The following is a 27,846-nucleotide window of genomic DNA, read 5'->3' on the forward strand; positions in this document are numbered from 1 at the left end:
CATGGCGGGAGAAGTCGGAAGAAACAAAAAACCAAAAAGGTTTACGGTGCAGACGGAAATAGAATAGACTGTGCTTGGCTTTCTTCTCGACATTCTATTTAGTGGCATAGGCCACTAACAACATCTCTTCCGGGGGTCTCTCTCTATTTCTTCAGTGATGGTCGAGCAAATCTCTTCGCCCAACCTTCCCACCCACACCATCCATTTAAAGACAAAATAAAATCTCGGAGAAGAAAAATGAGATCAAAAAGAAGAAAGAAAAAGAAAAACAATTTTGTTTTTTTCCACACTTGCGTGACGAGATTTTAAACATTTTTAAAAAAGAAATTGTTTGGCGTCTTCTTCCGGGAAACAGCACGCAGCACATATAAATACGTCAGAAATGTTGTAGGTACGGTCGGGATCTGCAGAACAGCCGGCCGGGATCGAGGCCTTGGCTCTACTATAGATGTTTGTGAGCAACAGGCTGACTTGACTCTATACTACTACTACTACTGTATGTGCTGTGTGGTGTAGTGGTGCTGCTGGTGTTGTTGTGTGTTGTTTGGCTGGTGGAGCATGAGCCACACTCGAGCCGTCGTTGAAGCAAAAGAAAGAAGATCTACTATCTTTTTTGGCGCAGGACGTCGTCGTCGTGTTGGTGTTTCAACTTTTCACCAAGGAGCCAATTTCAGTTCAACGACTACCGACGTTGGAAACTGTTTGCACACTTTTGTGCCGTGATTGCGCTAGATACAGTGTTGTTGGCCCTTTTAAAAAGGCCCTGCAAAATTCATAGTGCGTCCAACTTGAGTGAAATAATAACATCCACAATAAGAGACCGACCGACGTGATGGACCAATAACTTGGACCACCCCTCGCCTTTTTGGATTCTGCTGAACTACGACGAGGCGAATTCAACCGAGCAAACATCATCATCAATTTCAACCAGACACAAGGTAATTTATTGCGTCGACCTTTATTTTTGATTTGACATTGGGTGGTGAGAACAGCAGACCCCGACGAGACATTTGACACAGTTGAAACGGAGCAACAGAGGATTGGGCTTGTATAATAGTGTGGAGTCAGTCAATGGGCATATACGGGAGGGAACTCTGTGGCGCCGGTATCCATTTTTAGTTCTCGGCGCAGCGTTTCCTCTGCCCGTCGATATTAGACACAGACGCCGAAAAGGCCATTCGTCAGCTGGAAACAATTTTGAAACCGTGAAACTCACACACACGGAACATCAGGGCCGTAGTACAACAATCTCACATTGGACATCGTTTGTCTTTCTTCCAAGTTGATTGTTTGTTTGTTTTCCGGCTTCACAAACGTCGCCTTTAGTAATAAGTTATCTTCCCTGTTTGGCTGGGAGAGGGGTTGATGTATCAAAATCCTAATAATAATAATTATATCGTGGGCTTGGCTAGTCGGTTATTATAGTCTGCGCCGCCAAGAAGTGGCCACCACAGAATAGCTCCAACTCTACTGTACGATATGCGTGGGAAAAGAAAGGGGGGTACAAGTCCTTATAATAGTAAAGTTCATAAGCCTCGGCAGAGAGCCAATTTAGTTCCAACTATTAGTGGACAGGAGCGAGGGAGCAACATTCTTTTGTTTTGGACTCTCCGCGCTGATACTCACTGGGCTTCATGATTGATTAAGAACTGCAAAGAACCAGGAAGAACGAACCCGTTCGCTCTCTGATGTATATACGTATACGCAGTCTAGTAGTAGTAGTGTGCATGGGATATGTATTTGTCTATATTTGATCAGAATCATCGCAGCGCTATAATTAGCCCAGTTTTTTAGCCAGGGATCAGCTGTATTAGACACAGGCCGTTCTCTCCTGTTTATCCCAAGCTCTCTCGTAGTATTGTTTGATGTATCCTGGACGTCGTCCCCGCATTTCCAATAGGCGCCCATTTCTCAATCGGCACGATAATAATAAATGACGAGAGCAAGCCCCTGGCCAATGACATTATTACATCACCGCCACCTCCTTCCGTATATATGGACATGACTATGTCTCCACGCACGGTAGACCACGCCCAGCATTGGCATCTCAGAGCTGGGACTTGTGCAAGCGGACGCACGAAAATGTGCACCTGCTGCCACCTAGCGCCGGGTCACGTCACGTCACCTTCGGGAGCCGCACTTTTACGCCACCATTAATGTCTTATTATTTTCCCTTATTATCACATTGGCTTGAAACGGTTCAAGTGAATTGAAAATGATCTAATCTGGTTAATTGCTGGTCTCTTAGGTGCTGGGGAGAATAAACCATGGCCGGAAGACAGAATGCCCTCCTGTCCAGCAGTAAGTTAATTACCTTTTTCAAAAGTAATTTGATTGAAATCGGTTTTGATTCTTTGCAATTCAGTGGTCAGTGAGTTGAAACAAAAGACGAGCAGCATGAGTCAATCGATGAGCAGCGATGAACAACATCAGCAAATGTCGTCATCTTCATCCGTCCGGACATCCGTGACTTCCAGCTCGGCTTCTTATTCGACTGCCACCGCCGAAGGACAGAACGTGAGTGATCGACGTGACCCTTTTTTTTCCATTCGTTGAGTTATTACATTCGCTGGCTCACGCGAAGGTTTTTCATTAGTTGGATTAACTTATTCAATCCAGCGGAAATGAGTTGTCTCGGAAGTGAATTGACATCCCTGATCATCAAATGGGCGAGTGAGTGACTGACACGTCCTGTCTTAATTGACCGCCCACTTTGCAGACGCCAAAACTCACGCCAGAAATTCCGTCTCTTTTTCACGTTGTTGGGACCGTGTTTCTGACCATTACGAAAATTCAACACGCGATGAATGCCATGCAAATCGAATAGGCGTCACCTAAATATTCCCCTGCGTGCAATCACACACAGACATTGATTGACTACTACCGCGTGGATGATGTTCATCCGAATTTGCGGTTGGACGAAGATCAGGTGTCTGGCCAAATCCCGGCCAGCACAAGCCGAGACAGACTTTGTTTAGTCTATTTGTTTGACGTGAACTGAACTGGATGGATAAAAAAGAACATTTGAAACCGAGCGGGAATAATGAGACTGCCTAGTTCCAAACCCAAATGCACTGCGCCGGATGACCCTGGGCAGAGCAGGTGGTAAACTACAACAACTGGAAGTAAGCCAAAATGACAGCACTCTGGGCTGGTATGGATGTCGAAGAAGAATAACACTGGCATATAAGTTCTCAAATTGTTCATCCGAAATGGAAATTCGACGACGAAAGTAGCGCGGTAGAATATCGTTCGCTTTCGCTAATGACAACCGTTTCTATTTTGGTTTACATAATAGATGCTGTTAATTTGCCCCGAAATGTTATTGCTCGCAATTTAATTCCGTTTTCGTTCTTAAACAGTTGGCCGAAATTTACGCATCGCTACAGGAGCAGTTCACGGGCAGCAGCAGCACCAGCATTTCCCAGGCTACGACCAACACTCAATACGTCTCCAGGTGAGATTTCTCTGATCCGACCTTGACTTTCAAAATGATCCGCTGCAGAGATTTCCGTCTAGCGTGAAAGTTATACTTGGCAGAATGGTTTATTGGCTTCCAGCCGAAAACTAATAGAAATTGGAAAATCAACAAATCATTTACTTGAAAGCAATGCCAGGCGTGACGAAACAAGTTGGCTATAAGTAGCGCTGACTTTCATTTCATGAACGAAACGGAATGATTAAATCAAAGTCGAATCAAATCAGCCGGGGACATTTTTCGTTATTTTGTCTGTATATTTTTCACTTTCATTTTCAGCCCCGTTTACTCATAATTTCTTTACTTTTGCATTGGCTCAGCCACTTGGATTTGGGAATTGACGAGGATGAAGGAACCACCGCTTTGCTGGACAACAGCGCAGCCAAGCACAAGATGGCCGTTCGTCCGCAGCGCAAAAGGCGTTCTGAATCGCGTCAAAGGGACGGCAATCAAGGAGAAGAGGCCGGAATCGAATCCAGCCAGCAGAGCGACGTCCAGGTGGAAGAGAGCGTCAAAAAGATCAAATCTTCGACGGACGAAGAAGCCGAGACCAGCAAACAAAGGGGATACCGGCGGACTCGTTCAGGCCGCCAATTGGTCACCTTCGATCCTGTTGCCAAACGAGAGTACATGACGAGCAATTGACAGTTTGACAATGGCATGTGTTGGCTAATCTTTTTTGGCTTGTCGTACAGGGCCGTCGTCAAGGAGCTGGTGGAAACGGAGGAGGAATTCGTGACCGATATGGAACACGTAGTCAACGTCTACTACCGCCAGATGGATCATCCGTCCACTCCGAGGAAAGTCAGCGACCAGCGAGATACCCTTTTCGGTCCATTCAAACAAATTCAAGAGTTTCACAAGAGGTTTCGTTTACATCCTTTTTCTAAATTTTATTCCATTTCTTGATGATTCAATAACGTGTGGATGATTAATGTTTAGTGTTCTCCTGGAAGGCCTGAAATATTACGCAAACGAGCCCCAAAGGCTGGGCAGAACGTTTCTTCGATTGGTAAGTTTAGAGGTTTAGTTAATAATAAGTTAATAATCATTTTTTTTTTGAAAAATTAACTTTTCAATTGACATGATCAGGAGCGGGATTTCGACAAACACGCCCAATATTATGGCGACGAGCCCAAATCGCAGGAACTTTTACGTGAAGACAAACACCTGAGGGAATTTTTCGAGGTGAGTTCCTGTGTTTTGGAAATTCTGTTCGTCTTTATTTGATGTCGAGAGAGGGGGGAAACTATTTTCGACCAGTCCAGTCAGTGTCTGCAATCCTATTCCTAGCTTTTACTTTTTTAAAAAAAGAAAAATAAGGTTAACAAGGTGATGGTTGCGTGTTTCATCAACCGCACAGTCAGCCATGACGTGTCAAGGCCCTTCCACCAGCGGCTGGATGCAACTGGCTGGATGCTCCGGGAGGCGTCACAAATCATCCCCTATATACGACTCGGACATCAGTGATGTGGCCCTGCCGAAAATGAACAAGATCAATGATCTCTTCTTGTGGGTTTGTTTTTTGCGTTGGCGTGACGAGGAAGAACGTCATCCGTCATTCCGTTGGGGCTTTAAAAATCCTCCAGTTATTCGTTTCATGGATCACTCTCGTTTAGAAGCCCGGCTGACTAATGATCCTGTTTACTATCAAAAGGAATTCCAGATACTGTACGAGAGTCGCACCACCTATGGACTTTTTGGCCGTGCCACGATTGAATGGACTTTTTTGTGGATCGTAATTCGATGTTCAAAAAGATGCGTAATCCAAGTGTGTTAGTCAAAGGGCTATATTTAGCGCGCGCCCGAGTTGGCAGTGAGGGGAATGCTGCTGGGAAAGAGAAAGCGGATGAATAGCCATTCAAAGGAGAAACAAAAAGAGAAAGGGAAATCCGGTCGGCGGCACTAAACGGGAAAATGTGCGCCGGCCTTTTCACCTTCGTTTATGTTGAGGGCGGTGAACGACGTCGATGACGGAATCGACTTTTCGGCTCCGTAAGGCTTAAACCGTTTGCCACTCGTTCTTTCTCAGCACCTTTTCTTGTTAGGCAAATGTCACTCTCCAGCCGTCTGACGTACGTGGTAGATAGTAGTAGGTGTAATGAGGAAGTCGGAGCAGGAGGGCATTGAGCCAGCGTATTAGGAATCTTAGCTTATGCCCGTCCAATAATTCATTGCGGAATGAAAGCCAAGATTTTCCATCAAAACGAGTCAAAGACCTCTGGCTGCCAAAACACCTCTCCGTACTTCCTATATAGCTCAGGACTTTTGTTTCTCCTTTACTCGTCTTCGGCCTTCGCTGTCGTTTGTTGGCACTGGACTCGGCAACCGCACAAAAGTGGCATAATATAAAATCTACAAATATGTTTTTCAAGTTAACGTCTATGACAGTGGCCGCTCAACTTCTTTCCTTGCCCATTGCGTTGGCCGCTTTCCACATTATGCGAGATCTTGTCGTCATAATTTAATTCCACTCAGTTTTACGATCTGTACATAGGACGGAAAGATATGGCCGGCCAGTGTGGAAGTCCAAGTGGGAATGAGAGGGAGACAGACGGTGGTAGGGACAGAGAGTTGGGACGGCCGATGGATCTAAATTTAGCCGGTGGATCGGTCGACATAAATGGAACACGTAAGGCACGTTGCCTGATTTAGACACGACAACGTTGCAGGAGCAGCGGGACGACGCATAGATAGAGAGCCAGGAATTGCAGGGCCAGCAACATCAGGGGGCTTGCAGCAACAAGCTATCGGTTCTCTCTTAAAACTGGAATTTAGCAGAGGAGCAAAAACGATTCATCCGCACGCACGGCGATCTACAAAGTGTTACCGGGTAATCATATTTTTGCCATCGTACTTTATATCGTCACCTTTGAATGTTTGGGAGCTAAAAAGTGTTGTCGATTCCCGCCTCCTCCTTGGCGGTTTGGGCCGGCACCCCCGGATGCATATCCATTCAGCAGAGTTGGCAGACTGACTAACTGAAAGATATCCAGTGTGTGGCTACTAGCAGCAGCACTACCTTGGTTGTTTGTGGCGCTCTTGGTGTGTGGATGTTAGCGAGTTCGTCCGTCTAGTCGTAACGGTTCCAGGTCTCGGTCAGGATCCACTTTCGATTGCCCCCACGGCTCCCACTCAGCCAACCGAAGATCAAAACAACAACGAAAGCCAATCAAGGTCCGTTTACGTCAGTTCGTTGACGATAAGAAAGTGAGAGCAGTGCCCAGGTTATTTCACTCCCCCGTAAAATTAAATTTATCCTTTTGTGCAATCCATCCGACTCAATAGTGCCACTCCACTTGGATTAATCATTTCCGTGTTGATTTCAACTTTGTGGATTAATACGGTCGGCTTGACAACAACAACAACAGCGACTGGGTTGTTAGGGGGGAGAGTTTGGAAATCCAACAGGTATACAATGGCCTGTGCTGGAATGCCTGCTGTGGCCGCCTGGAATTATCTTGTAGACAGAGATTGTCCACGACACTAACTGTTTAGAGGTTGACAAAGGGATTAGATTTGTTCATAATTTCTGGAAGGCAGAAATAAGAGCGGTGTAGAAAAGAAAAGGAAAAAAAAAGAAGTGGGTGGTTATAAGGGACGTTACGAGGGGGGAGACCACACAGCTGAGCTGAGCAGCTCGGCCGTCCAGTGTAGCCACGGACTAAGAATAGAAGGAGAAACGGGCAAGAATATACTTATACTGCCTGTGTACACTAGAAGAGGCAAATGGAGACGAGCAGTTATGGATAGAAAAATAATTATATCGCACAATTTTCTGAAATATTTTCCAATTTGTCGGAATTTGATCATTTTCCCTTTTTTTTTAAATCCGGAGAAAACCTCGTCGATAAACTTGTTTTTTTCCGGTCCGTCAGAAATCTGCTGGCGCAGATTTGTTCCTTTGAAGTTTCGCTGTTGCGGCTCTCAAATTTCCTAATTTGAGTAATTTCGTTTTCAGAGAATTAAACAGTTAAAATGCGATGATGTTTGGAAGTTGGCCCAGTAACATCCGCAAAATCTGCAGTTTTTCTATTTCCTATGCCATCGGTGGTATTCGACCCTACTCCCGAGTCTCGTCCTTTTTGTTTTCTTGCCAAAAAACCACCGAAAACTCGAGACCATTTGTTATGCAATGTCGCCCGCAAAATATCAAGGATCTAAATTTTTAATCGTTAAATGTTCATTTTGTTCATTCAGGAATACAGTCACCGGATCGGCGACAACAAACGATTGGGCGAATACCTCAAGTTGCCCATTCAGCGCATCAACGACTTCCAGGTTCTCCTCCAGGTAAGAAACAAAACAAAACAATCATCTTGGATGCCTCTTACCAATTTGTATTTGTTTCTCCAAAAGGATCTGATAACGCATTCGCGAGAACTGCGCGAGGACACGAAGGATTTGCAAAAGGCTCACGAGTTTATGCTGGCCTTGCCCCAGCGGCTGACTGATTCGAAATTCATCGAGAACCTATCCGGATACAAGGGCAACATCCACAAGTTAGGACGACTTTTACGACACGTAAGTCATCATTTTGCTGTCTTTGACTTGTGACATGATGAATAATTAAAATAACGCTGAACGGATTCGATTAGAATTTCCTAACGGATGTTTTTCCGTCCGTTTTCCTTTCACTCGCTCCAGGTGTGTGCCCGGCGTTTATTTATAAAACACACACGCGGGACGGGAAGATAGAATCTCGCACAGGCTTTTTTCTTTTCAAAAGTGACCAAAGTCTATTTCGCAGTTGCTTCCGTTTGTTTTTTTTCCCCTCCTGAAAGTCGACCGTGAAAAGGGATGACGTCATTTCTCCTTCTAACCGGACCCTCGTTCGAGCTGCTGCGTGTTGAATCCTCTTTCTTAACTTTTGGCGCAGTTGATTTGGCCATCCAGTTCAAATCCAGGAGAGAGTTGCTAATCTTTCCCTCCGTCGATTGATGAGCGGCCACTTGAAATCCCGATCGTTCGTGTATAGCGGCGACGATTAGACAAGCAGGTTATTCATAGCGACTCTTTGCACCGCAATAACGCGTCATCCCACAGCGAAAAACAGCTGCAGCTATTTAACTTTTTTCTCTTCTTACTTTTCCTCACACCCGTCAATGTTTTGTTTCTTTTTCGTACGTGGGAGCGTGAACGACATGCGGCCGATAGACTGGGTGACTCCAACGTCTGCCATCGTGTACTATCCCGGTTGTTTTTTGTTTTCTAAATGCCCTCTCCCACGAAAAATTGGATTCTCGTCGCTTCGCATTAGGTCACGGCTAAATATAGAATCGCCGACCCGAGCGTGAATTAGTGAGTAGTCGGATGATTGGTGCTCTTGTCGGGCCCCGCACATCTCTCATCGTCCGAACTCCCAGGGCCGGGGTTTTCTCTAGTTCATTTCGACATCATCTTCATCAACTGGAATTTGAATTCATTCAGAGCTGGTGGACGGTGACAGACAGTCGTGGACGGGCTAGAGAACGTTACCTGTTTCTCTTCAAGGCTCGCATTTTGGTGACGAAGGTGAGACGAGTCACCGACGATCGAAACCTTTTCCTCCTCAAGGATATCATCAGGGTAAAGACATAATTTTAAACGCTATATGAAAACGAATTCAACAATTCTTCAAGATTCGCTTTTTGTATTCAAAATAGTTGCCAGACGTCGAGGTCAAAGTTCGCCAAGAAGAAGGAGATTCCTGCAGTTTTGATTTGATCCATTCGGATCCGCGTTTCGTCCGCTACCCGCTCAATTTACGCTGCACGGATCGATCCATTCACGACGATTGGCTGATTGAAATACGCAACTACGCCGCTCACGCTAGTCAGTTATTCTTTTTGATTTGATTTTCTCTAAATTTTTGGTTTGACTAAATTTTATGTGAATGATTTTCAGTCGCCTTACAGGAACACGCCGAAGACGATTTGCAAGTCGACGGTCCGGGTGAAACTGACAACGAAGCCGACGATCCTGTCGTTCCACCTCCAGTTCAAACGAAACCGACGCAGTTGAAACCGGTAACTGCTGCACCATCCGACCCAGCGGGACAACAGGATTCCGCTCAGATCGCCAAAAAGATCAAGGACCTCATTCACTTGAAAGGAGTTGCACATTCAGTCCCGCAGACGATCCCTCTGCAATCGCCCATCACCGAAAAAGCTCCTCCGGGCGAAATCGATCTTCAGCGATCCGATTCTGTCGATTCAATCAAAAGGGGCAGCGCCAGCATCCGCTCGGCATCACAGGCTTCTTTATCCGGTAAGATACGAATGCCAATAAGAGCAAGTCACTTTGATTTTACGCTAATTGTTTGTTATCGTTTTTTCACCACGCCCACTCGAATTGCTAATTGCTGGATCTAATCTTTTTGGTTCGCGATGGCATTTCATTTATTTAACACACAAAATCATTTTCGTTTTGAAACACAAAAAGAATATCAATCGTTGGGTTCGCTTCGTGAAAGTGATCCCCCAAGCGACGCAAGCGACGCCACTCTCTTCGCTTCGATGGCCGAACCCATACCTGAAATGGCGGCCGAGCCGCTGCCCGGTCGACCCCGTTTCTCTCGCACCATTCACGGAAACTTTTGCGAACGTAAGTTTCTGTCTAATCAGCTAACTATCCCTTAACGAGAGCTTCGCCCTTTTATTTTTTTGTTATTAATTAATTATTTATTCCAATTCGATCGATTTAATTAATGACGTCCACTTATTAATATTCAGCCGGTGAGAAAGCGACGTTTGACTGCGCCCTAGAAGCCGACGCTCCTGCCCAGGTGACTTGGCTGCGTAACAACAAGCCGCTGGACGATCGTTTTGCCGACCGCATCGTGACCACGTCCAAAGGCCGGAAGCACAGTCTGCAAATGATGAACTGCCGACTGGACGACAGTGGACTCTACACCGTCGTGGCCTCCAACGAGGACGGATCGGCCACTTGCTCGGCTTCTTTAGTCGTCCAAGTCCTGACTCCCGACGAGCGTGAAAAAATGGCCCAGCAAAAGTGCCCCGTCTTCCTTGTCGTATTGCACGACACGGAACTGATCGAAGGAACTTCTGTCCGCTTCATGATCAAAGTCAAAGGCGATCCCATCCCGAATGTCGAATTGTAATTCCTTTTGATTTCTTACAACTTAAACAAGTTCATCGCTAAATGTTATTTCATTGGCTACAGTAAAAAGGATGGCAAGAAAGTGGTGGAATCCGATCGGATCAAAGTCATCAACGATCAAGCGGCCACCGGATTTTTCGAGCTGGTCATCTGTCAAGTGAACGAATCCGATGCCGGCGAGTATACGTGCAAGGCCCTCAACCGTTTCGGTGAAGCCACTTCAACAGCCAAAGTCACCGTTACCAGTAGGATCGTATTCATCTTATAATATTGTTTTAATAACCAATTCATTCATTCATTCGTTGTTCTTTGACAGCTGAAAACGAAGTTTTCAGTCTGCTGGCCAACCAGGGCCTTTTGGCCCCCGGTGAGAAACCCGAGTTCCAGTGGTACAAGGACGGCGCCGCTTATGATCCCGAGGAGCGATTCAAAGTCACTTACGAGGACGAAGCCGACACTTTGGCATTGGTTTTCCAACACGTCAAACCGGAAGACGCTGGACTCTACACTTGCGTGGCGGCCACCAGCAGCGGCAAAATCTCCTGCAGCGCTGAATTGACCGTTCAAGGAGCCGTGCACCATTTGCTGCGTGAGCCTGAAGCTCCTACAATCACCATGGACCTGGCGGACACTGAGGTCAGCTGCGGTGGATCCGCCATGCTGGAACTTAAATTCAAGGGATTCCCTAAACCTAAAATGGTCTGGACGAAGAGCAACGGGGATGTAGTCACGGCCGGAGGTCGTTTCCGCTTCCTCTTTGAGGATGAGGAGACGATTGCGCTCATCATTAAAAGTATTTAAACCCAATTCATTTGACTCTGATGCCATTTCATTATTTTAATGGAATGTGTTTATTCACCCACTAGATGTCGACCACAGCGACGCTGGTCTCTACAAAGTGACGGCCACCAACGACCTCGGCGAAGCGACAACCGAAGGCCGTCTGTTGGTCAAAGCTCCGCCCAAGTTCAGGAAGAAGATGCAAGACATGGCCTGCATGACGGAGGAGCCCTTCAAAATGTCGGTGGAAGTCGAAGGATCGCCCACCCCCGAACTCAAATGGTACAAGGACGGCCAGATGATCATCGAATCGGAGCGCATCAAAATCGTCAAAGAGTCGGAGGACGTTTTCTCTCTTTTCATCGAGAAAGTAACGATCGAAGACAGCGGCTCCTACTCCGTCGTCGCTTCCAACTCGCTCGGACAAATGTCCGACTTTTGGCAAATGGTGGCCAACGCTCCGCCCGCATTCATCAAGCAGTTGCTCAAGACCTACGAAGTGGACGAAAGCGAATCCATCACCTTCCAGGTGCAAGTGGAGGGAAACCCAATGCCAGAAGTCAAATGGTGAATCAAAAACTACTAAAAAACTTATTCTATTCCCAGTTTTTAAATGGTTTTATCTGGATAGGGTCAAGGATGGCAAACAGGTGAAGAACGACAGAGATGCCGTCATCATCAAACAGGACGGAAATGTCCACTCCCTGACCGTCAATGGAATCAAACGCGGTGATTCGGGTATGCAATTTCCTTTTAAGCTTTTTCTTCTTTCTTTTCCTTACATCTTTACCGTATGACATAGGCAAATACTCTTGCGTCATAACCAACACTCACGGCGCCAAGGAAAACACTTCCGACTTGAAGGTGCGCTGCAAGCCCGAAATCACGCAATCGCTCAAGGATGTGGAAGCCAAAGCGGGCGAGAAGGATGTGACTTTCGTCCTGAAGGCCAACGCCTACCCTGAACCCAAAATCAAATGGTTCATCGACGAAATGGAGATCACGGAGGAGCGCAACGAATTTTCACGCGACGATGATCCCGCAACAGGAACTTACTCGCTCATTTTGAAGGAGGTCAAATCCGAATTGTCGGGCAAATATACGGCCCAGGTCATCAACGCCCTGGGCACGGCCAAGACCAGCGCAGTCCTCTCCGTTCAATGTAATTACAAATTTTTAAAAGTTTGTTTTGTTTATTTGACGTTTAAATGATTTCTTGTTTTGTATCGTTCAGATCCTCCCAAAGTTGAGGAGCCATTGAAAGACATTTGCATCGAAGAGGGCAAGAATGCCACGCTTAAAATCAAATGCACTGGACTGCCCGAGCCCACTGTCACCTGGACTAAGGAGGGTGTTGAGGTGGCGGCCGATGCTCGCATCAAATTCAACAAGGATGCCGACTCGACTTACACGTTGACGTTGAACAAGTGCACCACCCAAGATCAAGGTCTTTACGGTGTCAAATTTGCCAATGCCCTGGGCCAAATCAGCGCCTCTTGCTGCCTAAGTGTCGACTGTAAGCAAAGAATTAACAGCAGAATATTTGATTTCACCAATTGACGAAATGTTATTTTTGCAGCCAAACCCAAGATCATCTCGGACAACTTGACTGTCAAGGAGGTTTACGAGGAGGAGGAGATTATTTTCGAAGTTCGTGCCAGTGGCCAACCTAAACCGCAAGCTCAATGGTGCGTATGATTATACCTTGATGAATAACTCGATTGGTTTCTTTCTTAAATTGTTTTTCTTGGTTGTTGCAGGACGCTGAACAACGAAACGCTGGTCAATAGCGAACGTATTGAAATCAGTGAGACGACCGACACTTATACTATGAAAATCAACAAGGCAGCCATGACAGACGCCGGAAACTACGCCATCAAATTGACCAATCGGTTGGGAGAGGAAACCAAGAACACTTCCGTCACCGTTAAATGTAACGTCTAGTTTATATTTTACTACTTGTGCACATAATAACGAAAGAAATTCAATGCTTGTTCGAACGGCAGCCCTGGCCGAACTGCGTGTTCCAAAGATCTTGCAGGGATTGAGCGACACTACCGTCAGCAAAGGCCAACAGATGGAGTTGAAAGTCCGCATTCGTGGACAACCCAATCCTGAAGTTGAATGGTAGTTTAACCGTTGTTGTTTCGTTGTCACCATATTAAAAATGAACTCATATCGTCAGGTTCAAGGATGGCGAGGCGTTGGTTGACAACAAGGACTACACCATCTCTAAAGATGAGGTGGAGAACGCCTACACTTTGGTGTTGCCAGTAGCCCACGAGTCTCACGCTGGCAACTACACCGTCAAAGCGACAAACGAGCATGGCTTCGACGAGTCCAGCGTATGATTCCATTTCTCGAATTGTCTTAATAAACTGTTTGACCATCTTTTATGTGTTACAGGCTTCGCTGACGATCGTGATGAAACCTGAACTGAGTCACGAACCCGAAGTCAAAGTTGAATACTACGAGGAGACCAACATCGAAGTCAAAGTCACCGCCCATCCCAAATCCAAAGTCAAATGGTAATTTTGAGTGAAATTTCACGCAATTTTCTTCATTATCACGCCACTTTTTCTTGAACAGGTTGAAGGACGGCATCCAGATCAAGTCGACGACAAGCGAACGCATCAGCATCACCTGCGAGGAAGGTTCCAACGTTTACAAGTTGAGCATCCAGGAGACTGTGGCCGAAGATGAAGGCGTCTACAGTTTTGTAGCCACCAACAAGGAGGGTGAAACGACTGGCGAAATTAAACTCTCTGTCCACTCGGAGGCTCCCACCTTCTCCACGAAACCCAAGAGCTGTTACGCCAAAGCTGGGCAAACGGCCAAGTTCGAAGGCTGCGTCCAGGGCATACCTTTGCCCACTATTTCGTGGCAAAAGGCCGACGAAGTCATTGTCGAATCGGAGCGATTCAAAATGGAGAGCGCCGACGACGGAACGTTCAGTCTAACCATTTCAGATGTCCAGGAAACGGATTACGCCGAGTACACGGCCAAAGCCACTAGCGCCGTGGGAGAAAATTCGGCGGCGGCTGAATTGACACTGACCAGTGAACCAGCAGCTCTTCTGGGCAACAAACTGCCAGTAGCCACTAAAGTAGACGAAGGCGAGCCACTGAAACTGTCATTGAAAGTGGGCGGAAGTCCCTTGCCCGAAGTCAAATGGTACAAGGATGGCAAGGAGCTCATTCCCGACGAGCGGATGACCATCACTTTACTACCGGATGGAACTGCCGAGTTGGAAATAGCTTCAGCCGATTCTGGCAGAGATTCCGGCCAGTACAAGATGGTAGCTGTGAACCCAACTGGCGAAGTTAGCAGCGAGACGGCCGTTGATGTCAAGAAGAAACCCAAGAAGGGCACAATCGACGAAGCTCTTCCGGATGCAGTGACGGCCGTGGAAAACGAGCCGTTGAAATTGACGGCCCGCGTTTCTGGTCACCCCAAACCCGAAGTCAAGTGGATGAAAGACGGCCGACCTATTCGCCCTGGCAGCAGCAACGCGATCTTGTCTCATCTGCCGGATGGCACCGTCACTTTGGAGATTGAATGCGCCAAACTGGAAGATGCCGGCAAGTACAGCCTGTCGGTGGTGAACGATCTGGGCGAAAGCGAATGTGAAACGGCCGTTGAGATCCAGCCAGCTCCCTCGGCGCCATTGTTTGTCTCACCTCTATTCGCCGTTAAGGGAACTGAAGGCTTCCCCGTGCGGATGGAGGCTAAATGTAGAGGCTTCCCTTACCCGGCCATCACATGGATGAAGGATGGCAAGAAACTAAAACACTTTGCCGGAGACGCCAGCAAGAAACCCGAACCCGATAGCACGGTGCGTCTGAGCCTTACGTCTGCCGATCCATCTGATGCCGGAGAGTACACTGCCTGCGCCCGCAACAGTTTTGGCGAGGCTAAATCGTCGGCTAAAATGGATATCCGTCCTCGCAAATCAGATGGACCGGAAGCAGCTGCGTCCGTTCTAACCGGACCGCGTGACACTGTCGTCGACGAAGGATCGCCTCTGAAATTGTCGGCCGTCATTGGCGGTAATCCGATCCCTGATGTCTTCTGGTCCCTCAATGGCGAACTGGTTGACGATTCCCGTTGCCTGGTGACCATCGACGGCGATAAAATCACGTTGGAAGTTGAGAAAGCGGACAAGAAGATCGACGAGGGAGAATACGAAATCAGTGTGTCCAACGAGCTGGGCACGGCCGAGTCTAAAGCCAAAGTCACCGTCAAGAAGATCTTCTCTGCTCCTTCGTTCGTACAAAGATTCTCGGACCTGCAGCAGTTGCCCGGCTACGACTGCAAGTTCATGGCCAAAATCAGCGGTCTGCCCAAACCAACCGTCGCCTGGACTTTCAACGGAGATGAAATTGCCGAGTCGGAAAAGTACAAGATCAAACGAGACGGAGATATGTGCGTTTTGTTCGTTCGCGACTGCGCTCCCGATCGGGCCGGTCGCTATGCCTGCATCCTAACCAATGCGGAAGGTGAGGACCGTTGCGAGGCCCAACTGGAAGTGGTGGACAAGATTGAGAAGAAGGAAAAGGAGGAAGCTCCTCATTTCTTGAAACGCATCGGAGATTGCGAAGTCTACGAAGGAATGACGGCCAAGTTTACGGCCTGCGCTTCCGGATTCCCCGAGCCCGAGCACGAATGGTTCCGCAACGGACAGAAGTTGACGGCTGGCGGGCGGATGAAAATGGAAAAAGAGGGCAATGGCCTTCTGCGCTTGACCATCAAATTCGTGGAGGAAGCGGATGTCGGCGAATATTCGTTGCGGGCGTTTAACCGTTCGGGTGAAGCGACATGCTCGGCCGAATTGAGTTTCGACACTCTCGACAGCCGACCCAAAAAGCCGGTCGGCGATCAGTACGCCGATTTCGACAAATTCCGCAACACTGGCGCTCCTGTGCCTCTGCCGGATCGCCCCATCATCCATTTGATCCACGATCGCTACCTGACCCTCTCCTGGAAGCCTTCGGTGCCCATTGGTCCGCGCATTCCCGTCACTTATCACGTGGAAATGTGCGAATGCCCAGATGGCGACTGGCAAAAGGTAATTTCAGATCAATTACGGAATGAAAGTTCATTCATTACACGTTTTTTTTTTTAAATCAGGTTCGTTCGGGAATCAAAGGATGTAGCTGTGACATCCGCAGTTTGGATCCGTACCGCGATTACCGATTCCGCATTCGCGTGGAGAATCAGTACGGAGTATCGGATCCTTCACCCTACAATTCAACCAGCCGGGACAAGCTCTCGCTCGAGCCCATTGCCCGTCAGCGGTTCCTCGAACCGGGCGTCACCTACAATCCCGATAGTTCCTGCTACTTCCCCAAAGACTTTGATCTTGATCGTCCTCCTCACGACGGATACACTCACGCCCCTCGCTTTTTGCGCCAGGTAAAAATTAACGCATTTAATTTTGAATTCATAATAAAGTTCATTGATTTGATTTGTAATGTACAGGATACGGACGCTCAATACGGAATCAAGAACCAAAGCGCTTCGCTCTTCTGGTACGTTTACGGTTACCCGAAACCGACCGTCAAATTCTTCTTCAACGACGAGCCAATCGAAATGGGCGGCCGTTACGACTTCTCTTATCTGCGCAACGGCCAGCTGACGCTGTTTGTTAACCGCATGCTGGACAGAGATGCCGGCATGTACGAGGCGGTTGCCACCAATCCGTTTGGTGAGGCCAGGCAGCAAATTAAACTGGAAGTAGCCGAACATCCGCGCTTCATCGTCCGGCCGGAAGAGAACATCTTCGTCACCCGCAAGCCCGGCCGGCTCCAATGTCGCATCACTGGCTATCCAGAATGCGAGGTAGTTTGATGTTGTTTTAAAAATTGATCCTTCCGTCCCCGTATTGAAATTTTTTTCGATTTTCAGGTCAAGTGGTACAAGGATTGGCTCCCAGTGGCCCCATCCAGCCGCATCAAGATGCAGCACATAATACCCGACACGTACATTTTGGTTATCGACGACGTCATCAGCAAGGACGAGGGACTCTACTCGGTTGTGGCTCGTAATCCGGCCGGAGCTGTTTCGGCGTCAGCCATGATTCACGTGGAGGACAACGAGGACGAGTTCGCCTACCGCACCTATCACAGGGGACGAAACGTCAAGGCCAAACAGGTGGACAACAACCGCATCTTTGGCGATTATTACGACCTGGGAGACGAGCTGGGCCGTGGCACGCAGGGAGTGACGTACCACAGCGTGGAGCGATCCACTGGTCGCAGTTTGGCGGCGAAAATCATGACCGGAACTGGACCAGAACTGCGATCTCGCATGACGGGCGAATTGGACATCATGAACCAGTTGAGTCACCAACGACTGGTCCGTCTCATCGACGCCTACGAGACAAAAGATTCGCTGACGCTCGTCTCCGAATTGGCCGGCGGCGGTGACTTGGTCGATGCTGTCACTCGACGACCGCACATCACCGAAAGTGATATCGCCTACTACATCCGCCAAGTGTTGGAAGGACTTGGTCATATGCACAGTCACGGAATTGCTCATCTGGGATTGACGCCCGGCGACCTTTTCCTAACGCGCCCCGATGGCGATGAGCTCAAGATCGGAGACTTTGGACTGGCCCGTCGCATCTACTCCAACAAATTGGCGTCTCTCGATTACGGAATGCCTGAATTTGTGGCTCCTGAGACTGCCAACGGCGAAGGAGTCGGTTACCCGGCCGACATGTGGTCCGTCGGTGTCATTACCTACTTGTTCCTCTCGGGTATTTCGCCTTTCAGGGGAGAAACAGACCGAGATACTCTCCGCCGTGTCCAAGCCGGCCAGATCAACTTTGATCCGGAAGCCTTTAGCAACATCTCCAGCGAGGCCACTGATTTCGTGACGAAATTGCTCGTCTTCAAAGCCGATGGCCGTCTCACTCTCGAGGAGGTACGTTTTACATTAAATTTTACAATATTTGTCCATTTACGAATGAATGTGTTGCAACAGGCGCTGAAACATCCTTGGCTGAAACAAGCGGATCGTCGTTTTGCGACCGATGGACCCTCGGCTTATTCGATCCCGACGGAGCGACTCAAGACCTACTACGAGCGTCACTATCGCGATTGGTACGGCAACGCGTCCTGCCGCACTTGGTACCGTCGCCGCCCACTCAGCGGCGCATTCACGCATCCGTCCTGCATGGTCTACCCGCCGGGCGAGGAGTACACGCCGAGACAGACACCTGAACCCCGCCGTACATCCATCAAAACTGAGGTACAGAGTTATTGAATGGAAGGAATGGCGGATGAATCTGATTGTTTTTGCATTAAAAATTTAGATGAAGAGTTTCGAGCATCCGGAAATTGGCGGTGGTGTGGCGTCAAGCGAAAGCCACTACCAGTACGGCCCGGATACTTATTTGTTGCAGCTGCGCGATGTCGACTTCCCAGTCCGCCTGCGTCAGTACATGAAGGTGGCCGGAAACAGGAGCTCTTCATTCGCTATGCGGATGCAAGACAACGACTACGCCTTGCCGATGATTTACGAACGTCGTCGTTTCACGGATCTTATGGACGAGCAAATTGATGACGAGGCTCGTCGCGCCCGCCGCCAGTTCCGCTACGCCAACGACACCGGCCCGTTGCAGTACTACCACCCGAATCGTCGGCTCAAAAACGAGCTGGGCGTCCGTGACGAAGCTCACACTGAAGCCGACGCCATGTTGGAGGTGAAGAGAAACGGCCACGTCCCGTTCATGCGCGAGAAACCCAGAACGGTGGCCATGGTGGACAAACAATCGGTTCAGTTCTCTTGCTTGGCCGTCGGTGAGCCCCAACCGTCCGTCCAGTGGTTCAAGGGTGACCAACTCATCCTGCCCGATCATCGGATTACAATCAGCCACAGCGCCGATACGGGCGTTTCGATCCTGAAATTCGATCCGGCCCACGATTACGATTGCGGAATTTACAAGGCCGTGGCTAGAAACAAGGTGGGCCAGACCGTCGCCAAGGCCCGTTTGGTCATGGGAGATATCCCGATGGAACCCGACAGTCCGGAAGCCACTGACATCTCCGACACTGAGATCCTCCTGCGCTGGAAAGTGCCCAGGCAGGACGGCAATTCGACCGTCATCTGCTACAGTTTGCAGCAGAAGGAAGCGACAGCCAACGAGTGGACTGATGTGGCCGATAACATCGACCACGAATTCTTCCTGGTGCGCAACCTCAGCCCCAACACCGACTACCAGTTCCGTCTGGCGGCTCGCAACAAATTTGGATGGAGCGATAGGAGCATCGGGACTCAGTCTGTGAGTACCAAGGAGCCGGGAAGTCCTCGCGTGTCCGTCACAAGAGCTATGAAGTATCTGCAACAGTTGACCGAATCTGGCCAGCAGCTGTTCCTGGACGGCACTGGATCCATCGACGCTTCTGCCGCCACCGACTACACGGTGGAAATGGAAGAAATGAGGAAACCCGTCAAAACCAGCCCGCCCACCGACGACTTGAAATTCATTGCCGAAATCAACCGAGGCCGATTTTCACTCATCGCCAAATGCGCCGACAAGGAAGGCAACCGGATGTACGCCGCCAAAATCGTCAAGAAAGACGGTGACAGTCTGCAAGAGATGAACATCTTGCGTGGCCTCTGTCACGAACGCATCGTCTCACTGCACCAGGCCTACGAAAGTGGCGAGTTTCTGGTGTCCGTCTTGGAAAAGTTGCAAGGCGTCGACGTTCTGACTTGTCTATCGCAGCGTCACGAGTACACGGAAAATATGGTGGCATCCATCATCTCGCAAGTGCTGGATGGACTCCAGTACCTCCACTGGCGCGGTTTGAGTCATCTCGACCTGCAGCCGGACAACGTCTTACTCATGTCGGCCCGCAGCATCGACGTCAAACTGTGCGATTTCGGCTGCGCCCAACTCACCTCTAAGCTGGGCGGCACAATGGCCCCTGCTGACCGCTCCTACCTACACTTCACGGCGCCAGAGATCCTGAACGAGGAGCCGGCTTTCCCGCAGAGCGACATCTGGTCCCTTGGCGTCCTCACTTACGTCCTCCTGTCGGGCGTGTCGCCATTCAGGTACTTGTTTTTATTTTTCCTCCCCTATTATTTCAGTTCGTTAATTAATGCTCATCATTTGGCTATTTTTTAAATTATAGCGGCGAGAACGATGAAGAAACACAGCAAAATATTACGTACGTCCGTTTCCGATTCGAACCTCTTTACAAGGAGATAAGCATGGAAGCTACTCGTTTCATCATGTTGGTCTTCAAACGGGCGCCAAAGTATTTCATATTTAGTTAAATATCTCTTGAATTTCTCATTATTTTTGTATTGGGTTCACAGCAAGCGACCAACAACAGAGGAATGCCTAGAGCACCGCTGGTTCCAGCCCAGTGAACACATGCTCAAGAAACGTGAACGGGCTTCTTTCCTCGGCAACAGACTCAAAGTAGATTTCGATTCTTTAAACGATCTGTTTGAGTTGGACTTCCTGTAATGGTTTCTTTTGTACCGTATCTTATCATAGGCATATTCGGATGAGTATCACCAACAAAGGAGTCAGCAATCCACGAAATGCGAAGAGCTTCTTTCTTCATTCGGGCTGGGCTTTGGTCGATCCACCAGCTGCGAGACGGACATTTTTACAACGTACTGAAAACAACAACAACAGATCAACAGCGACGATTGTCAAGCAAAAGGCGTTTCAAATCTGATTTTCAATATCAATATTTTTTGTTTTCACGCTCGTGTCACATTATGATATGTAACGGTAGTTTTCACAACTTTTCTGGTCACGGTTTTTGGCAAAGTTTTGTCGTTAAAACAATTTTCATATCAAAAGCAGTGATTATGTACTAGACTTTCTTGTTTTGGCCTACCAAAATAAGAAAGAAAAACTGTGTTTACCATTTATCAATTTGACTTGGTCAAAAACTACTTACTATCCTACTCAGCAATAACTGTAAAACAAAGTGGGAAAACGGTGACAGACTGCTTGAGGATTCTATTACTCCTATTAGAAACTGGTGACCAATTGGAAGAGCGCCCCTGAATTGGTATTATTAATTAAAATTGTTGGAAATTTATTATTTATGGGAGATACAGATGAAAAATGATTGAAAAATATATAACAAGTGAAAAAAAATTTTAAAAATTATTAGAATAGTACTTCATAATGCACTCGATAGCTGATGCTAAGGGCTGTCACTAGGTGGCTAAATATTTCAGTGTGTTTAGGGATTTAACTGTTCAGCCAGGGAAGTGGGGGGGGGGGGGGGTCATCAAATTGCCGATATCAGCAGACGACATCCCATCCAATAGTTCTTTTTCTTCAAGGCTCTGTCCGAGATGGTTACCTTAGCCATTGGCTCATGGCGGGGCACTTTCTTTCCTGACTTTTTTCGCAAATGGTAATTCCTGTTTTATTCTTTAAGGTTATTGATTATTGAATTTTAATTTTGTGTGTGCCTTTTGTTTAATTTACGGGTTGCATGTTAAAGACTGTTCCTTAATTGAGTTTGTATTGTTTTATTAACAGCCTGGTAAAGTCTGAGCTTCTTCATTGCACTACGTGCACATGATCGCTGCCTTGTTCTGAAGAGGGTCTCTAACTCTACTATATTGCAAGACAAATGAGATTAAAAGAAGAAATTTGAAAAGGTAATCAAGTACTGCAAGCTGAACTGAGAAGGCAATCAATTAGCATTTTTTTCTTGATGTCGAAGACAAGTGGCGTGTTGTCTTCCATCTTGTCTCCGTCTTGGCTTCCATGAAAGACAGCTTTTGTGAAAAGTTTTTTGTTAGTTGGTAATGAATCACAACAGACGGGGTTAGAATTTTGCTTAAATTTAAGTCTACGTATGTCAGCTACATATGCTTGTTCTTTGCTTAGAATTAACTCTGGTTGTGCATTAAACTCTTGATATAGATTTGACAAGTACTTCCTTTTAAGAGCTTTTGGTGAAAATTAATCAGCTTGTGTCGAGTGGGTTAGCAATTTGCTTAAATTGAAGGATACATATGTGTGCTACTTGTGTTTGCTTTGAATTAACTAGGTTTGTGCAATTAACTCTTGAAATAGACTCAACAAGTATGTTCTTCTAGATAAGACAACTTGTGAAAAAAAGTCAGCTTGTGAAGAGATGAAAAGAAATAGTATCAATTCGAACATAACTTTTTTTTTCTTTTAATATTTGAAAATATCATGGGTTTGTTAATTTTTGTTTTGTTTTGTAGGTTTCCTTGTTCAGTTTGAACTGTCAATGGTGTTGTCTGGTGTGCAGTTGTTTTGCAGTCATTCAGTCGAGAGATGCCCTGAGATGGATGATCAACTGCTGAGACTTTTCTAACATTGTCTTTTTCAATGGGGATGCTGTCCGAGAAGGTTTAGCTTTGCCATTACAGGCAAGTTTCTCTCTTGACATTATTAGTCTTAAAAATGGTAATAATTACTGTCTTTATTCCTTAAGGTTATTAAATTTAAATATTGTGTGTGGTAAACTTATGGGGATCATGGTTTTTAACTTGTACTTGCATGGCTAATTTCTAATAGTTCTTTAATCTAACGGTTTAATTTCTACGGTTATGAGGTCTGCTGTGCCTTTCCCTCAAAATGTCGTCTCTTGGTTCATGTTGCACGTTTCGTCACATTAAGAAGTACTTAAGAATAATAATAATAGAAAATAATGTTGATTAATTTTTTCTCAAGACTTTGTTTCTAAATTAAAATTCTATGACTTTGTTTCTGAAGTTAATTGAGTTTTTATTTTTCTAGTAACAGCCTGGTGAAGTCCAAGCTTTTCATTACGTTACGTGTACGTGATCGCTTCCGTTAAATGCAGGTTCTTTAATAAGAGGGTCTCCGCCCTCTTAGACTTGTTGCAGCGAGCTCTGGTGAAGGATGTGGTGAGCTGTTGCATGACAACCATGTGCTTGTGTGGGGAAAGTGCTGCATGCTGTCTGTGGTATTGGTTGAGTTATTTTCATTGCCTTAACTATTAAGTGTTTGAATAATTCATTCTATGAAAGTTAGCTAAAGTTAAACTTGCAGTTTCTGTTTTGCTTTGTAAATTTTTTCATTGGAATTTTTTTCACATTTCAAAGTGTTCCGTTCATTGAAGTTCTTTTGCTCTATAGGTTTTCATTGCCAGTTAGAGTATGAGCTAATTATGTTGTTGGTCTGTGGTATGCAGTTCATGTTAAGGTAAAAGATTCCTTTCTTATCTATTGAATTTGAGACAATGGCAAGGTCTAAGCTTCATTGCTGTCATGTAGGTGGTTTTGTTGCAGCCGCTGCTGCTGAAAGGGAGTCCAAGTCGAGTTGAGCTGCAGCTTTTGAAACATTCAACAATGCTGGTGTTATTCTGAAATGTAAAATCAATGAAGACATCTTGAAATGGTAATTTGATGGTGATCAAAAGCATCTTTATTACGTTACGTTTACGTGATCGCCACCGTTTAATGAAGGTTTTCTAACTAAGAGGGTCTCTACTACATTTCAAGAAAACGTTGTGATGGAAATAGGAAATCTGAATGAAATACTAATAATGTAAGTACTGATGAGATGAATCAAGGGTTAGTATCTTGCTTTAGTTTTTTTAAGTGTGTGTGCTACCAGTGTTTGTTTTTAGTTAAGAATTAGCTGAAGTTAAACATTTACTTCTTGATTCAAATTACATAGCAACTAATAGGGTAATCCTGCTTATTAATAAGACAGCTTTAATGAAAAGATCTTAATAAGATGGTCGATGTTTGTCACCTTTTTTTACTTAACAGAAAAGAAATTGAGATTTCCTCTTTAAAAGCTGAAATGAAAGCGTCATGATGTGATGATCTTAGGCCATCTTTATATTTTCTCTAGTTAAATCATGTAAATCTCAAGTGTATAATTGCCTAACTGTTAAGTATTTGAAGCATTTATTTTACAATTGTAAAGATAAATTTGCATTTTCTGTTTTATTTTGAAAATTTAGGTTTCCATGGTCAGTTTGATGTTTGAGCTGTATTGTTGTGGCTGTTTGGTGTGGAGTGGTTTTCCAGGAGACATGTGTTTAAAAGGTGCTTGATGAGCAGACTTACATACAATGGGAAATTTAATATTTAACGGCAAAGATAAAATTGTTGTAGTTGATCAGTAGTCGTGTTGGCTTTAAGTCTTTCCCAGGGATAAAGCGGCTGATGTTGGTAACATCGCAATCTTATGCAACTGAGCCTTTCATAATTTCTACAGTGTTCGTGATCAATGTAAACTTCAACATTATTCTTCAAATATCTTAAAAGGTATTTTAGTTTTAGTTCATTAGGGTTTCTGAATGTACAAATGAAACAGATGTCTTTGTTTAAATGCTGAAGAAGATTAAGAAGAACAGTGATAGAATACTCTTGTCAATCTGTCATGCCTGTGATATGTTTCTGTCTTTGTCACAGTCTTTTCCCAGTAGATTTTTTTCTCTGTTTGGAGTTGTTAAGCAATAGGAATTATGTAGATAATTGAAAATTGTTACCTAGTAGTTAGTACCTTGTTTTATAAATAGTAATCAAGCTTTTTTTTTCCATGTAGGATTAATGGCTTGGTGAGATTGAGCTTTTTCATGGCAGTCAAATGTCCGCATGGAATTGTTGCAGCAGCTGGTGAAGGTTGTAGTGAGCTGTTGCATGATGACCATGTGCTGGTGTGGGGAAGTGCTGCATGCTGTCTGGTGTTGGTTTGAATTATTTTCATTGCCTTAACTACTAAGTGGTTGAATCATTCATTCTATAATTCTTGGCTGAAGTTAAACTTGCAATTCTTGTTTTTCTTTGTAAATTTTGTCATTGGAATTCTTTTCACATCTAACGTCATTCTGTTCATTGATATTCTTTTGTTCTGTAGGTTTCCATCGTCAGTTAGATGTGTGAGCTAATTATGTTGCTCTTTTGTGTGCAGTTCATGTTCAGGTCAGTGATTCCCTTCTCTTATCTATTGATGAATTTGAGAAAATGGCAAAGTCCAAGCTTTGTGTGTCATGTAGGTGTTTTTGTTGCAGCCAGCTGGTGAAAGGGGGTTAAAGTTGTGTAGAGCTGTAGCTTATTGTAGCAGTCAACAATGCTGGTGTTATTCTGAAGTGCAACATCAATGAAGACATTCTGAAATGGTAATTGTATTTTGATTGTGATTTTGGGTTATTACTGGGGAAGTTTCACAAAGTCTAATTAGAATATTATAATGGGTTTAGAGTTCTTCTGAATAGATAGCTGCTTGCTCAACTAGCTTTTACTTCATTGTAATTTTCTTTTTAATTTAACAAGAACATTTTATTCTCTTTTACAATACTTCTGATATGACCTTTTATTGTGATTTTAAACATCTGTTGCTGCTCGGGTTTGATTTATTTTTAATTTAAACTTAATACGACTTTTCTTGTTTTCCATTACATTTTTTTATAGCTGGTGCAGGCTTAATTTTTAATTAATGATTTTCTTTCTTCTCAACAAGATTTGGTGACAATGTGATCAACAATATGCTGAATGGAGTCTATGCTGTTTTTGTTATCAAGGAGTGGAGAAGTAAGACTAAGCAAGGCTGCAAGAAAATGAAATGGTAATTTGACTTGAGATGTTATTTGTGACCTGAGAAGTGAAGTTTTTTATTGAAATGTTGTGTTCCGTTGAAAGATCAATTCCAAACTGACGAAGGAAATTAGTTATGGTACCCTGCTTCATAGGAAGACCTGTTGTCTATTTTATTAAGATGGAGTTAAAAGAGATTCATGGTTTTTCTGTCTTAACTAGTATAATATCCCTGTTTCTTCTCATAGGTCTCGGCGTAAATGTGCAGTCGCTTTGCAGTCTCAATCCTGTTCAAGCTGTTGCCATCCTGAATTATGCTGGAGTCTTGCAAGTAGCTGATCCTGAAGTTGGGTTGCTGCTGTTATCCTGAAGAAGCTGATGTTGATGTTATTAAGTAAATGTGCCAGTTCAGTTCTGGTTGTTCAAAATTATATCCATGTTGTATGTGATTTTAGCAACCTTGAGATTTCTTATCAACTAAGACATGTTGCAACCTGTTAATAACTGAAACAGCACTCCTTCCTGAAATTTCCTCACCCATATATTTTTAAATAATTCTTAAATAATAGGATGTCAAAACTTGCAATATTATACCTTGTGCATTGTTATATCTGATATATTTTTCATAAGTTATGAAATATTTAAACAAATTAAAATACAATCAATTATATGAAACTAAAATATCTACTACCATTATCTAATAAAAAATGAAAAATAAATAAAACAAATTTTAATATTTTGAATAAATTAATTTAATGTATTTATGTAATTAAAAAGTTAATCGAATTAAACTTAAATTTAATTGAATTAAATCATTTATATTCTCCAATTTTGGAAAAAATGATTAAAATTTAATAAACACAGCGTCCGGTACAAGACAAATGTTGTTCTGTGCACATTTTAAAGCAGTTCATACCCATATAAAACAAACCTAACCAACTCCTTTTGTCTCACTTGGGTGATAAACTGCTTTTGAAACTCGCACACAATCAAGACAGGGGGAGACATCACTGTCTTAATTGACTACCTGGCAAATGGTTAAGAGAAACCGGAAAAAGAGCGAAGAGTTGAGGAACAGTTATTAGGAGAGCGATTAACCATAGTAGGCTTCCGGCTTAGACATCTGAATTACAGCTTTCTCTTTTCAGTTTTCACCCATGGATAAGTGGCGAAGGAGTTACCCTGTAGGCAGAATGAACATTTATTAGGATAACAATAATTTTAAATTAGGTTTTAGAAAAAGAAAGCAATACCTCAAATCAAGAGGGACTGTTTAAGGAAGTAAAAAGGGATGTTCAAGGGTAGCAGCCAACGGGTTACCAAACAAAGGACCTTGTTGACTGTAAAGTCATTGTCCCTTTTCTTCAAAGGACATGACTTCTCATAAAGGCTGGCGTGCAAGATTAGAGACCTGTAAAACAAATATAAAAAATTAAGTCACCTTGTTTATAATTTGTGTCATCAATGTGCTTGATGTCTATGATCTAAAATAATAATTAAACTTAAACATTAGATAGACATTAGTGCAGAACAATATTTTAAATAAACATTAGACTGCAACAAAGAAAGTTCAGTGACATAAAAAAAAACTTACACACTAACTACCAATCAGTTATCAAGGTTCTCTAGAAGATGGAATGAGAGAATGTCCATTCTAGGGTTGGTGATCTAGCAAGTCCAATAAAATCAGCCGATAATTATGATGAATCCAAATAAAAGATGAGAACAATATTTTTGTCTCAGCAATACTGTACTAAAGCTAGTGTTGGTTGTTACCTCTGTCATTTGGATGACATATTCACTTATTCAGTAGGATACTAGGATCAGTCTGTGCTAGGATTTATAACACAATAGTTCACACTAGGCTGCATGCCCCTTACACAAATTTTCCTGGAAATTAATGAGAAATATAAGTTATTTAACACATATATGGAAAAGAACACATGCCC

The 27,846-nt window shown here is 44.9% G+C and overlaps 1 protein-coding gene and 1 long non-coding RNA gene across 17 annotated transcripts; both read left to right on the plus strand.

Moving 5' to 3' along the window:
* The first annotated feature begins 508 nt into the window (after positions 1 to 508).
* Positions 509 to 21,262, plus strand: LOC124194281 (obscurin-like). Of its 7 annotated transcripts, XM_046588389.1 has the most exons (35): positions 510 to 938; positions 2,249 to 2,301; positions 2,366 to 2,517; positions 3,363 to 3,457; positions 3,799 to 4,104; positions 4,174 to 4,344; positions 4,421 to 4,490; positions 4,571 to 4,666; positions 7,679 to 7,771; positions 7,838 to 8,002; positions 8,909 to 9,046; positions 9,124 to 9,292; positions 9,365 to 9,727; positions 9,902 to 10,063; positions 10,192 to 10,576; positions 10,643 to 10,824; positions 10,896 to 11,372; positions 11,446 to 11,926; positions 11,991 to 12,097; positions 12,162 to 12,521; positions 12,594 to 12,875; positions 12,939 to 13,047; positions 13,120 to 13,292; positions 13,366 to 13,486; positions 13,545 to 13,704; positions 13,766 to 13,887; positions 13,949 to 16,427; positions 16,490 to 16,774; positions 16,841 to 17,200; positions 17,267 to 18,286; positions 18,347 to 18,613; positions 18,678 to 20,425; positions 20,506 to 20,631; positions 20,693 to 20,798; positions 20,877 to 21,262. In XM_046588389.1, exons 2-35 carry the CDS (start codon positions 2,268 to 2,270, stop codon positions 21,003 to 21,005), a joined length of 11,493 nt encoding a protein of 3,830 aa, XP_046444345.1. In that variant the 5' UTR covers positions 510 to 938; positions 2,249 to 2,267; the 3' UTR covers positions 21,006 to 21,262. The 7 variants fall into 7 exon arrangements, with proteins under 7 accessions (XP_046444346.1, XP_046444345.1, XP_046444347.1 ...); XM_046588390.1 differs by lacking the exon at positions 9,902 to 10,063 and having other exon boundaries at positions 509 to 938; XM_046588391.1 differs by lacking the exons at positions 3,363 to 3,457; positions 3,799 to 4,104; positions 4,174 to 4,344; positions 4,421 to 4,490; positions 4,571 to 4,666 and having other exon boundaries at positions 512 to 938.
* A 383-nt stretch (positions 21,263 to 21,645) lies between these two features.
* On the plus strand, positions 21,646 to 26,572 carry LOC124194298. Of its 10 annotated transcripts, none has more exons than XR_006874715.1 (14): positions 21,646 to 21,759; positions 21,888 to 22,009; positions 22,586 to 22,790; positions 23,124 to 23,313; positions 23,486 to 23,552; positions 23,624 to 23,747; positions 23,816 to 23,897; positions 24,322 to 24,406; positions 24,461 to 24,628; positions 24,909 to 25,049; positions 25,221 to 25,285; positions 25,360 to 25,482; positions 25,824 to 25,928; positions 26,146 to 26,572. It is a non-coding gene; the product is annotated as an uncharacterized LOC124194298 (long non-coding RNA). The 10 variants fall into 10 exon arrangements; XR_006874710.1 differs by having other exon boundaries at positions 24,476 to 24,628; positions 24,909 to 25,053; XR_006874709.1 differs by having other exon boundaries at positions 24,476 to 24,628.
* The last annotated feature ends 1,274 nt before the right edge of the window (positions 26,573 to 27,846 follow it).

This window comes from Daphnia pulex, chromosome 5 (genome assembly GCF_021134715.1).
Source record: "Daphnia pulex isolate KAP4 chromosome 5, ASM2113471v1".
NCBI classification, from domain to species: Eukaryota; Metazoa; Arthropoda; class Branchiopoda; order Diplostraca; family Daphniidae; genus Daphnia; species Daphnia pulex.

Coding starts and splice junctions, on each gene's coding strand:
- LOC124194281 (XM_046588389.1), top strand. CDS start 2,268: ATGGCCGGAAGACAGAATGCCCTCCTGTCCAGCA. Junction 13,705..13,765: donor ATGGCTTCGACGAGTCCAGC/GTATGATTCCAT, acceptor TATGTGTTACAG/GCTTCGCTGACGATCGTGAT. Junction 13,888..13,948: donor CCCAAATCCAAAGTCAAATG/GTAATTTTGAGT, acceptor TTTCTTGAACAG/GTTGAAGGACGGCATCCAGA.